This window comes from Anastrepha ludens, chromosome 3 (genome assembly GCF_028408465.1).
Source record: "Anastrepha ludens isolate Willacy chromosome 3, idAnaLude1.1, whole genome shotgun sequence".
NCBI classification, from domain to species: Eukaryota; Metazoa; Arthropoda; class Insecta; order Diptera; family Tephritidae; genus Anastrepha; species Anastrepha ludens.
The window spans coordinates 20,437,092-20,449,710 of record NC_071499.1 but is presented as its reverse complement, the minus strand read 5'-3'; the positions used below and the strand labels follow the sequence as shown (position 1 = coordinate 20,449,710).

Below are 12,619 nucleotides of genomic sequence, written 5' to 3'. Positions count from 1 at the left end.
ATGTCGGTCTCAGGAAATATTTTTAAGATTTTCGAGAAAAAACTGATAATTAATTGTTAAAGAAAACGAAATTTTTGAAAAAAAATCCTTCTATCAGGCACGAGTCTTTTATAATTTTTCAAAAGCAGTATAAATTTTATTGAAATCTACCAAGCGGTTTTTAAGTTACAGTTATCTCTTCTCTTCTTAATTGACGCGATAACCGCTTACGCGATTTTGGCCGAGTAGGAGGATGGTTCCATATGTAGAAGAAGTCAACGCAACTGGGGAAAGTTACTGATCGCCATCCACTTGGGGTTGGCCAAGACGATTCTTTTACATATGGTTCAGGCAGCTCACAACTTCCGGAATTAGCCCAAGTATCCTCTGGGTAGCTTCCGAACACCCGTTCGGAGTGATACAACGTGAGAAGGCGAAGCATCCCAGGTTGCATAGCTGGTTGTGCGCTGGGTTTGGGACCCGCCACTAAAGAATACCCCCCCAATGAAAAGATGTTCAAAGCCTCGGTGAGAAGTAACAGTGATGACCAGTTCATAAACATAGTTTTGAAAAAAACGCGTTTAAAGTTTTGCTATGCAGCTCCGGAGCGCCCTTTGTTAATTGTTGAATAGCTCGAAACCCCTTAAGTTCGGTTCAAATACCCAGTTGCTGACACAACAGGAAACATGAATAGGCCTAGTTTCTCCTCTTATTTGATAACTTAAAATATTGTTGCTTTTATAACAGCAAGCAGTTAAAGACAAGGATGGTATAATTTGCCATAAGTTAGAGGAACTGTGAAGTGTTGTATTGATCAACTAAGGCAGACCCCAGAAATTTGATATATCGACGCGTTTGGATTAGAGGAAGAGGAGTGTTAGAAAAATGGATTAAGAGCCTATGTCAAGAGATAATTCGTGAAAGAGAAGTGAAATTAAAAGAGGAGTTTCCAGTTGCTCAATTATGTAATGATTTCATAAAAAAATCTGAACTCTTGTAGCTTAACGACTACTGCATTCTTCTTCTTAATTGGCGCTATAACCGCTTACGCGATTTTTGCCGAGATTAACAAAGCGCGCCAGTAGTTTTGTTTCTCGTGCTAACCAGCGCCAGTTGGAAACACCAAGTGAAACCAAGTACTTCTCGACCTGATCTTTCCAACGCCGAGGAGGTCTTCCTCTTCTTCCGCTACCACCAGCGGGTACCGCATCGAATACTTTCAGAGCCGGAGTGCTTGTATCCATTCGGACGATATGATCTAGCCAACTTAGCCGATGGCTCTTTATTCGCTGTGCTATGTCTATGCCGTCGTAAAGCTCATACAGCTCATCGTTCCATCGCCTGCGATATTCACCGTCGCCAACATGCTAAGGTCCACAAATCTTCCGCAGAATCTTTCTCTCAACCACTCGAAGGGACTCGTCATCGGATGTTGTTTTCGTCCACGCTTCTGCGCCATACGTCAGGATGGGCATGATGAGAGCCTTGCAGAGTGTTAGTCTTATTCCTCGAGAGAGGACTTTACTGCTAGTTGCTTACTTATCACGAAACATGTCTTACTCGAATAGCTGCCAAATCCAAACTAACCTATCAATCAGTGTCGTTTCCACGACAGTCGGTTCTACGTTACCGAAACGACCCGGATTTATATCCGGCCAAGGACTGTCACTCCAGCAGCATTCCCCGTATGTAAGTATGGGGAATGTTTATGCTGCTACAACAACAACAACAACATCAATCAGTGTGAAACTTGTTTTGCAGTCGTGCCTCAAGAACGATCTCTGTCATCAAACACGGATACGTTTATAATTATATTAGAAAAAAAAAAATGCATCAGAAATTGGTTGAAAAATCTCACATTTAATTGCTCATTATTATAAAAAAAGAAGTCTTACAATTTTTTAGTTATTAATTTATTTATTTATTTAATATATGGAAAATAATAATAAATTATTATTTTACAATAAAAAAGGAGCACTAGCTGCCAGGGCTTACGGCTCAAGTTATTAATTATTGGATACAGTTATTAAAAAATACCACAACACAATCTCATCTAGATTACATAATTTGACGTACTGTGACGTACTAGTTGTGGGTTGGCAGTGTCTAAAATGACGTAACAAAAATATTTATCCGCAGCAACTGCCACAAGGCGCATCTATTGATCGGTTATTGATACGTCCAATACGACGGTTTGGACCGAATCCGCCACCACCACCGTTTCCCCCGCCGCCACCACTACCTCCACCACCACCACCACCTCCTCCACCACCGCCACCGCCGCCGAAGCCGCCGCCCCAACCGCCTCTACGATTATTACTTCCGCTGCTACTTCTCTCGTCCTTTACGAATGGCGCTACAAGTCCTCTGAAACTATTTTGAAAGAATTAGTAATACTGCCTAAGTAGACTAAAGCAAAGGAATAAATTTAAATTGCTTACAAGGTGATCATCACAAACCACAGGCCTGTGAAAATTTCTAAAACACGAGACACGGTCCAAGGTCGGCGCTCCAAAACGCGTCCATCTGCGAAAAGAGATGTAAAATGTATATTAATTGAATAGTGTCGAAACGAAGCTTCGCTTATAAATTTTAAATCAAAAGTCAAACGGCTTTGTGCTATTTTCGGAACAACTTTTTGGAAAAATTTTCAGCAGAATTATAAATACCCCTTAGGAGTACTTTCCCACGGATTGTATTTTTCTATTTATTCTTCTAAATTCGTCATGCGCAGAATTTCCCCTTAAAATGTAAGAAACACAGCATTTTGTATTTTTTCAGAGCTTATTTGAAGGAGTCAACTGACGAATTTCTTATTTTCGTAAGCCTTCGGACGTTTGCCGATACGATTATTTTTTCAGCGTTGAGTGAAGGAATCTGTGGACCTACAGTTTTAGGCCGACTCCGAACGACAGATATTTTTTTATAAGGAGCTTTTTCATGGCACTCGGAGGTTTGTCATTGCCTGCCTAGCGGCGACTGCTATTCGAGAAAACTGTTTTTTATTCTTCTAGCATTTGATGTTCTCTGCATGAAGGTAGTGACGCACCAACCCATTCGGCTATGGCGGCAGTCGGTACAACAAATACTGCAGAAGTTAATGAAGTTGTGCAGCAAAGGGTTAACTCGGCATTGCGAAAATGAAAAACTCTAACCGGGGGGCTATGTGACAAAAGAATGTCACTTCACCTAAAAGACAAAATATATAAAAGCGCCGTGCGGGACGGAGCCGAATGCTAGGCTAAAAAAAAGTTACACGACAGAAAACTTCAACCAGCAGAAATGAAAATCTTGAGATGGTCAGCCTCGGTCGCAATACTGGACAAAGTGCCTAATCGATTCATTCATGGAAGTGGAAGTCTTAAAAGAAAAACGTGAAAGTCGTATTCGCTGGTATGGGCATGGGAGCCTGACTCAGATATGACAAAGAACGTGATAAATATCGCCACGGCGCCGAGGAAGCCAGCTCGACCACACCATACATGGCCGAAGCAAATAGAAAGTTACATGAAGCATGCGGACTTAAACACAGAGACGAACCAGGCTCGAAGAATCTGTAGACTGCGTACCAGGAGGGCTGACCCCAAGGGAAATGGGCTAAAAGCAAGGAAGAAGAAGAAGAAAATATTACAGAATGTCACATATTCTATTATTAAAAAAATACCAAACCTCTCGTAGGTAGGTAGGTAGTTTGGTAGAAGTAACAGCCGGTCTCTATACCAACTCACTTGGGCCGTTGCCGATCCATTGTGATACCGTAGCAGCACTTTATCTGCTACTCCTTGCTAAACCATTTGTTTTAAGTGCAAACTCATTGATCAGGCTGAAACTTATATCCTTAAGGTCATCAGTATCTTTAAGGTTGTCGACCTATGAGATGTATTTCTAGTCAAAAATGTGTATCTGCATCATCGTAGATGCTATAGTAGCGCTTGTCAAATAAGTTTTCCTTAAAGTTACTGTCCAATAAAAATAGTTTTCATGCCTTGATTTGAGAGAGTTTTAAAAGAAGTCACGCGATCAGCACTAGGCTTCAGATTTTTGGCTGTGCATCTCTCATATTGTTGTTTTTGGTGCAGCAGTTTACCAAACCCTGTCAGTGCGATGTAGTTACCGGCTGTCTTCGTCTAACTCATCTAAGGGTAGACCCAGAAAACGTGTTGTTACGACTGGTTGGACCCAGAGAGAGAGAGAGGTGTTAGGTGAGTAGGTTTGATAGGGCATGCGAATAGGTGGTTGATGTCGTGCGCTGTGGCTTCACATGCAGACAAGGTGGATTTATTAAGGTGACAGCATTCACCCAGCTGAATTTTTCACCGTAGGTACGGCTTACGTCAAAATGATATGCTTTGTTTGTATGTATTGGTATGTTTACATTCGTATGTTTACATTTGCTTGCTGATTTTGACATGATGCTTGCACCAAACGCAACAACAAATACATGTAGGGTTTTACTTATATGTGTTTGCTGTCACCTGTAATAAATTCGCCTTGCATGCAGAACAAGTAACAACAGGCGTGTGACGGGTATATTTTATGAATCGAAGTGAAGTTTACAAGAAAATGAAGAAAATATATTACATATAATGTGCCAAACTATAGTAAAGTTGCCGAAGGGCACTTCAAAGGCCAACAGGTTGTTCAGGAATCACTCCCTAACATCTCCAACAAGTTTCATTAAATAAAGCATTTGCCTAAAATTGCCCAGGCGCTATTTATTTTCGTATATTGACCATTTTTGATAAATTTTGAAATAACAGTGAAATAATTAATAGTATTTAGCAAAATTTTTTGGTGAAAATATAAAGAACTAGCATCACCCAGTGGGCTTCGCACCACCATACATAAAATGTTTTTTTTATATCGCAAGAAATTTTTCATATTAAGTTTTCTTTATAGAACTCGTAAAATGTTTAAACAGTTGAATTAGTTAATTTTTTTCATTCAACATACTTTCTAAAGATGTCACAATAGCCTTTTCTGTACTTTTTTAAAATTTGATTGTGGTGGTCACCTAAATACAGGTAAGGTGAAAGAGCCGATAAAAACTTGTAATTAAACTTTGATTCTTTAATTTCCATTTCAATTTTTTACGCTAAATAAATTATGCTAAAATAAATAAAGTTAAAAAAGTTTTTCCAGTTCCTTGAATGCTCCAGTTTTTATTATATTTTCGCCCAAAAGAAACGCTCATAAGCGGCTGTGTATTTGTTATTGTTTTTCCTATACAGGCATTTCGTATGAGAGGAAACCATTACTCACATAAAATATCATAACTCAGGAACGGCTGCACCGATTTCAATCAAACTTCACACAAACCACCTCCTCAAAGATAGAAAAGAACTCTAAAATTTTTGTGTCAATCGGTTTGGCGGTTCTTGAGTTATAAGATTACCAAGGAAATGTAATATATAACGACAACTTGAAATAACCCAGGATCAGCAGTGTGGTTAGGAATTTCAGCTGATATAAGGCTATCGATTTGATTCGGAGTTATTTTATGTACCAGCCAAATTAGTATATGTGCGTGCGGCAATCCCCTTTTCTGCCATTCGATGGAGTACATATGGCAACGCACCTCCACAAATACATATAATTTCACAATTAAATCCATAAGTGCTTTACATTTTTGCTGAAATGGATACTCATGTGGTTCAAACACATCCTAGGGTTATCCAGGTCCACGTTTTGGTCTATATCTCGAGACCCTAGTTACGGAGGGGCATTAAAAATACTCTATACTATAGAATCATCAGCAGCTTCCATTTGCTACCCATATTGTACAAACACATTCTAGGGTCCACGTTTTGGTCTCTATCTCGAGACCCTAGTCACGGAACGGTATGAAAAATACTCTATACTATAGAAATCATCAACAGCTTCCATTTGCTACCCATATTGTACGAACACATCCTTAAGTTATCGGGGTCCTCATTTTGGGCGATATCTCGAGACCCTAGCCACGGAGCGGCATCAAAAATACTCTATACTATAGAGCCATCAGCAGCTTCCATTTGCTACCCATATTGTACAAACACATCCTAGGGTTACCCGGGTCCACGTTTTGGATTATATCTCGAGACCCTAGTCACGGAACGGTATGAAAAATACTCTATACTATAGAAATCATCAACAGCTCCCATTTGCTACCCATATTGTACGAACACATCCTTAAGTTATCGGGGTCCACATTTTGGGCGATATCTCGAGACCCTAGTTACGGAGGGCCATTAAAAATACTCTATACTATAGAATCATCAGCAGCTTCCATTTGCTACCCATATTGTACAAACACATCCTAGGGTTACCCGGGTCCACATTTTGGGCGATATCTCTAGACCCTAGTCACGGAGCGGCATCAAAAATACTCTATACTATAGAATCATCAGCAGCTTCCATTTGCTACCCATATTGTACAAACACATCCTAGGGTTACCCGGGTCCACGTTTTGGATTATATCTCGAGACCCTAGTCACGGAACGGTATGAAAAATACTCTATACTATAGAAATCATCAACAGCTCCCATTTGCTACCCATATTGTACAAACACATCCTAGGGTTACCCGGGTTCACGTTTTGGCCTATTTCTCGAGACCCTGGTATCCGATTCTTAAAATTTTAAAACACAAACCATCTACTGAATAGTCCAAACAAAGCCCAAAAATTTGGTTTGGATAGGTGAGCCCGTTCTTGAGTTATAAGATTACCAAGGAAATGTAACTTCTTTTTATATATATAGATATAGTGTAATTAGTGTTGAATTGATGTGATTCGGTGCGTCAGTGAACGAGTATTTAGTGCTACAAACTGCTACTTTTACGAAATGGTTTTTTGTTAATAACTTTGGAACGGCTTGAAAAAATTACGAATGGAATAAACGGAATTGCCAGAATTATATTTTGTGAATTAATTTTTAAATTCAAAACTTCCGCGAAGTTGCGCCTATATGACGCTATTATGTTACTAAGCATTATTACCCTGATGAATTCGCTCATAGAAGAAACAGATTCATCATAAGTTTAGTTGACTAAAAACCAACTTTAAACAGACTCACGCCTTGAAAAAATTGAAATTTGAGAAGGTCGATCCAAGGAGCACCAGGAGATTTGGTGGCTCCTAAAACACTCAGGCTAAAAAGCCCATTGTATTTAAAACTCTGCAAAGGGGTTGATAATCAAGGAGGGAAGAAGAAAAGTATCAGAACAAGAGGTAGTTAGTCCTGTGAGAATTTTCCAGATTTTTTGGCAAATCTGTAAGTATCCTCCAGTTTTAGGGAACGAATATTACTCATTCTCACGATATAGGACCCCAAAACTCGTAGCCTAGCTCTATAGCAAAGGCAGGACACAGACACAAAGAAAAGTCTCAGTGCTATCCGCCTCCTCCAAGCACGGCAGGCACATTGGGTGCTCAATGACTCCAATGGTGGTCATATGCTGACCCCATGGATTGTGGTTTGTAATAATACCGACCGTCTTTCCTTCCAAGTTTTAGTAAAAGGTTTGACAGTTTTCTGTTCGGACTTGTCACAAATCACTTTGCAGTTCTGCAGCGTTCTAGACCGGACCATAGCTTTTTATGTAGATTGCCTACATAATCGCTGATCCAATTCATGATTCCTGAGGAACTGATTCCGATTATTGGCTCAGACCCTTGTGGGGGAACCGCTGATCCACGGGTGGCCATTTCATCGGCAATTTCGTTCCCTTGAACACCGGAGTGTCCTGGAACCCATATGACTCACACCTTACTTTACTATGTTTTGCCTACGTAAGTTTGCAGTTTTGATCCCCAAGCCCCGATTATTCTTACATTTGAAACTACTTGACAAGCTACCTTTACTTATTTAAATTAATTATTATTACATTGACGGCGGTCGCCGTAGCCGAATGGGTTAATGCGCGAATATCATTCGAAAGTGTACGAGTTCGAAGTCCGGGTCACGAAACACGAAATTATAGAAAATGTTGTTTGTTATAACAGCCGCCCTGCGACAGGTCATGTCAAGCATTTTTAGAGCAACCTGGTAAGTACTTCCGCAACCTATATTTGATATTGGCATCGGACTCAGATTGTCAAAATGTCTATCTTTCACTCGCATTGTCCCAAAAATATGCTCTATGATATCCTGACTTAAGCAGTACGTAGGGAAAAGTGAGAGAGCAAAATGACATTTCATTTTGAGGGGAAGTTGCAAGTTTTTACTGGATACATTTTTACTTGTAGGAATTTTCAAGTTGGCAGCTGATCGCAAAGTAAAAAAAAAACACGAATTAAAATTTGCAAATTGCAATTACTAATGAAATGTTCTACACCTGACAGCGATGATGAAATGCAAAAATTATTGTGGACAAAACGAAATCATGTGATGCTAAGCTCGTTATTTTGCATTTTATTTGCTTTATTTTTTTTAATTTAAGGGGTTACATGGGTTTCGTGGGTTAAAAAAATTCGATTTTTTTTGGCTTATTAATTTTTACAACATCTCAGGAATATTATCCTAAATTTTCAAGTCGATCCGATTAATAGTTTCGGAGATACAGCCTTTGGAAGGTGTGCGCTCCAAGCCACTTTTATTGTTACTCAAAGCTTTAAACGCGTTTTTCTCGGAACCGTGTTTTCAAAGTCGGTTGTCAAATGTTCTCGAAAACTGCTCAACCGATCTTGATGAAATTTTACACAGGTGTTTGAGATACAATTTACTCGTGCCTGGATGAAGGATTTTTTTTTCAATTACAACTATTTAAAAAAAAAAAAAAATGTCAAGCAAATTTGACCGAAATTTTCATTTTTTTGGAAAAATGTCTGCCAAAATTCCAATTTTCACTTTCTTTTCTTTCCTTCGTTCAAGCACGAGTTTATGGTCTTAACTAAAACAATTATTTTGTGTTTTTCATTTTAGATGATCCTGTCAGGAGTTATACTGACAACGCGGACGCACCTTTTTTACGAGGGGTCACCGGAAATGGCGTCACAATGGAAGAGTTTTATTTTTTTTTTTTGAAAATTTCAGAAGTTATTCTTTAAATATGTATCTATAAGACAGACAAAAGTTTGAATTAAATAAATAATTTTTTGCATAGAAAAAAAAAGGAAATATTGAAAATAGGCCTTTTTTTACCCGACGAAACCCATGTAACCCCTTTATTGTTAATTTTTGTGATTTTTCCTGCGAAAAATTTAATCAGATGTTCGTAAAACTTGCAAATTGTTACTGGTTTTGCGTTCATGTACTTTTTCTTGATATTTTTCTCTCTGAGAGAGAACTCTCGGAAATTAAGTTACTGGCAAGTTACTAGATAATTTTTACATGAATAGACCTATAGTCGTAATTTGTCAAAATTTGAATTTCGGTATCTACTTGAATCAAATTTGTTTTCCCGATATATCAAAATTAAAAAAAAACCTCGTCTGCATTTTTCTACAACTCACTAAACTTTTATTGTCTGCGAATTTGCGAATTTTGGGTATTATTCTTTTTTTTTTAATTTTAATTTAACTTTAACTTTTCTTGAAAATCCACAAAACGCCAGGGTATTCCACCGCCTATGAGATCAAACTGTATTTTGACGCAAAAATGTACTCGTGTGTACTCTTATTGGTGTATGATTCTTAGCTTTACAATTTGTAAAAGCAATTTGCCAAAATTTGCAAACAGCTGTTTCTTGTGTTTGTATATTTTTGCTAGCAAACACTTTTCAAGCACAAATTCGCAATTAAATGACACTTTGCTCTCTCAATTTTTGTTTTTGCAACTTTTTTCGGTACACAAACACAAACTCCTGAAAACTTTTGATATCACTCACAAATCACTCGATATATAAAGTGGCCTAATAAATAGCATTGAACCTGAGCCGTGTGCTTAATCACAATTGATTTCAATTATTAAAAATATATAAGCAAATATGTTTCATATAATTTCAATTCATTTCTCTGGCGCTCTACTATACACAGCCTCTATTGGTGCAAGTCTTTCGGTTTTGTACCTCGATCTATGTAAACCATTTTACTATGACTTTCGGTACTCCACAATAGCTCTACGCGATGGTTTTAAGTTGAAATCGTTTCATTTACTTCATAAAATGAGTGAAAACAAAGTTTTAATACACAAGAAAAATCTTGCGAGTTCACTGGTTTACAAATGACTTGACGTAAAATGAGTTGACGTGTACTTGTTGCAGAGTTCGAATGACGATGGATTGACTGCTTGCTGTAACTTCACATATAGGTGGCGCTTTTTAAGCTTTTTAGAAGCTGCTTTCGCTTGGGTAGATCAATACTTTGTAGTCTATGGAATACAATTTTAAATTCAGAAAATGTATGTATGGATAATATAAAAACTTCAGCAATGAATGGGTAGGAAAAATATTGAGAAATGGATACAGAATATACGCATTTATTCAGCATGATCCGTCTAGCATTTTGGATTCAAACTATAAATTTTTGCGTCTTTTACACGGATATTATTTTTTTATTCAGAAACTTGCAATATAGATCGCCTTTCGCTGGTACAAAATTGGAAAATACTGAAAACATTCGCTTTTCGTCGAAAATCAAATAATCCATCGCAATGCTGAATCGATTGGACACCTAGAAACTGTGCTTTAACTCCATTGTATTATTTTTTTGTAGAACGCCGTTCAGGATAAATGTTACGCCAACCATTCAGAGACGATTCCAGAGTTGAAACATGAAATCGTCATTGTATTGGTGAGATAAGCGCTGAAACGCGGCAAAATGTACTCAAAAAAACCAGCTGTGGAAGTAATTTTAGTGAAATAGAGTTCCAACTTTGATGGCAAGGTTTACTCTTTTCAGTAAAACTAGAATTTAAAAAATATTCCTGCGGATTTTAAGTACATAAAGTAGTTGAAATTTCATTCAGAAATAACATAAAACTGTTATTTGTGAGCGCTTAACTCTGTTGTTTCAGCAGGACATTGTCACATGTCATACATCCAGAAATGGACCTGTACACTCACCTCCAAAATCATATAATTTAACACCTTTGCATATTTTTTGTTTTGTGGTGCCCAGATGCTCGAAATAACTCTCCATTGCCTGCGATTTTAGTAGTGCTGGGGAATAATATCCTTAGTAGATAGTTTTTTAAGTATTGATATCATACAAGTTAATTGTTTTCCCAACAGTAAAAGTGTAAATTTTTCATACTTGAGTGTGCTCTACCCATTATTAAATCAGATATGCATCATGCACCACTACTTTTTAAACTTGAATTTTATGATTAAGTTAAAACTAGAAATTTGAATTCAAATTTTTCGTTTGATTTTAAGTTATGTGATTTTTTGAAATTGAATAATGCTGAATTGCTGAGCATTCACTGGGATTCCTTGTTTCAATATCTTGACGTTTCAAAGTGTTCCGAGATTTTTAGAACTACGATGGTAGACGTTTGGAAAGGGTTATTCCTCCGGTAACAAAAACAAAAAACAAAAAAACAATCTTAAGTACCCTGGCACAATGCTGCGTTGATTAAACTTCGAAATAAGAGAAATAAATTTCTTCGTAAATTCAAAAAATGTAAAAATTCCAGTTTTTTTGCTCTGTATAAGAGTATGATAAGAAATTCGTCTGTTTGAATAAATTCTTACACAGGAACTACGTTCTTAGATTTGAAGAAATCCGTTTCCAATACTTCGTTCGCTGCTTTGTTTTTCTGTGGCAAAGCTGCTAATACTCCAGCCGATGCCGCTAATCCCTTCGGTGAGTTCTTTAAGTCCAATTTAGATCGGCCTCCGACGGTGAAGAAAATGTACATACAACAATCTATTGACTTCGGCAAGCTAGTATTGTCCACTGAAGGTGGTTCCTATCTCTACATATGAAGCGCGATGCTTATTAATCAACTTAAAATCGTTGCAAAGCAGGAGAATAATCCTATCTTTATCTTTCATTTTTGACTTAATCCGTGGTGCTGTTGACTGACTGTCCGGTGCTTCCTGAAAGGATTTTCTTTAATATTCCGGCCAGAGCTCTGCGTAGGTTCTATGTTGGTCTTTCAAAACCCACTTATGCTCAGAATGCTCCTATTTCTAGAACCTTAATAAATTTTTTTAATATTTATTATAAATAGTTTAATTGTACTTTCCACTTAGCGTATAAGAATCTATTATATTCATTGGCTTAATAAATAAGTAATTGATGTCATGAAACTTTCAACTGGTTAAGAAAATACTAATAGTAGCATTTTTTATTTATATTTCTACTCCTACACTTGAAAAAAAAAAAAACCCTTTAAGTGAAATACATTTTGACGTGATAACGTTTTATAATTCGATTTAACAGGCTGCACGCACGAAAAAATGTGTCGTTACCTTGCTCATTAGTGTTACCTTGCTCTTTAGTGTTACCTTGCTCATATGTAGTTACCTTGCTCATTAGTGTTACCTTGCTCTTTAGTGTTACCTTGCTCATATGTAGTTACCTTGCTCATTAGTGTTACCTTGCTCTTTAGTGTTACCTTGCTCATATGTAGTTACCTTGCTCATTAGTGTTACCTTGCTCTTTAGTGTTACCTTGCTCATATGTAGTTACCTTGCTCATTAGTGTTACCTTGCTCTTTAGTGTTACCTTGCTCTTTAGTGTTACCTTGCTCATTAGTGTTACCTTGCTCTTTA

General features: G+C 37.5%; 1 protein-coding gene across 1 annotated transcript; it reads right to left on the bottom strand.

The window, feature by feature from the left end:
• Positions 1-1,980: 1,980 nt before the first annotated feature.
• On the bottom strand, positions 1,981-10,149 carry LOC128857108 (glycine-rich selenoprotein-like). The gene is made up of 3 exons (XM_054092685.1): positions 9,968-10,149; positions 2,421-2,505; positions 1,981-2,352 (listed from the first exon to the last, which is right to left on the bottom strand). The coding sequence occupies exons 1-3, from the start codon at positions 9,984-9,986 to the stop codon at positions 2,109-2,111; spliced, it is 348 nt and encodes a 115-aa protein (XP_053948660.1). The 5' UTR covers positions 9,987-10,149; the 3' UTR covers positions 1,981-2,108.
• Positions 10,150-12,619: the final 2,470 nt, after the last annotated feature.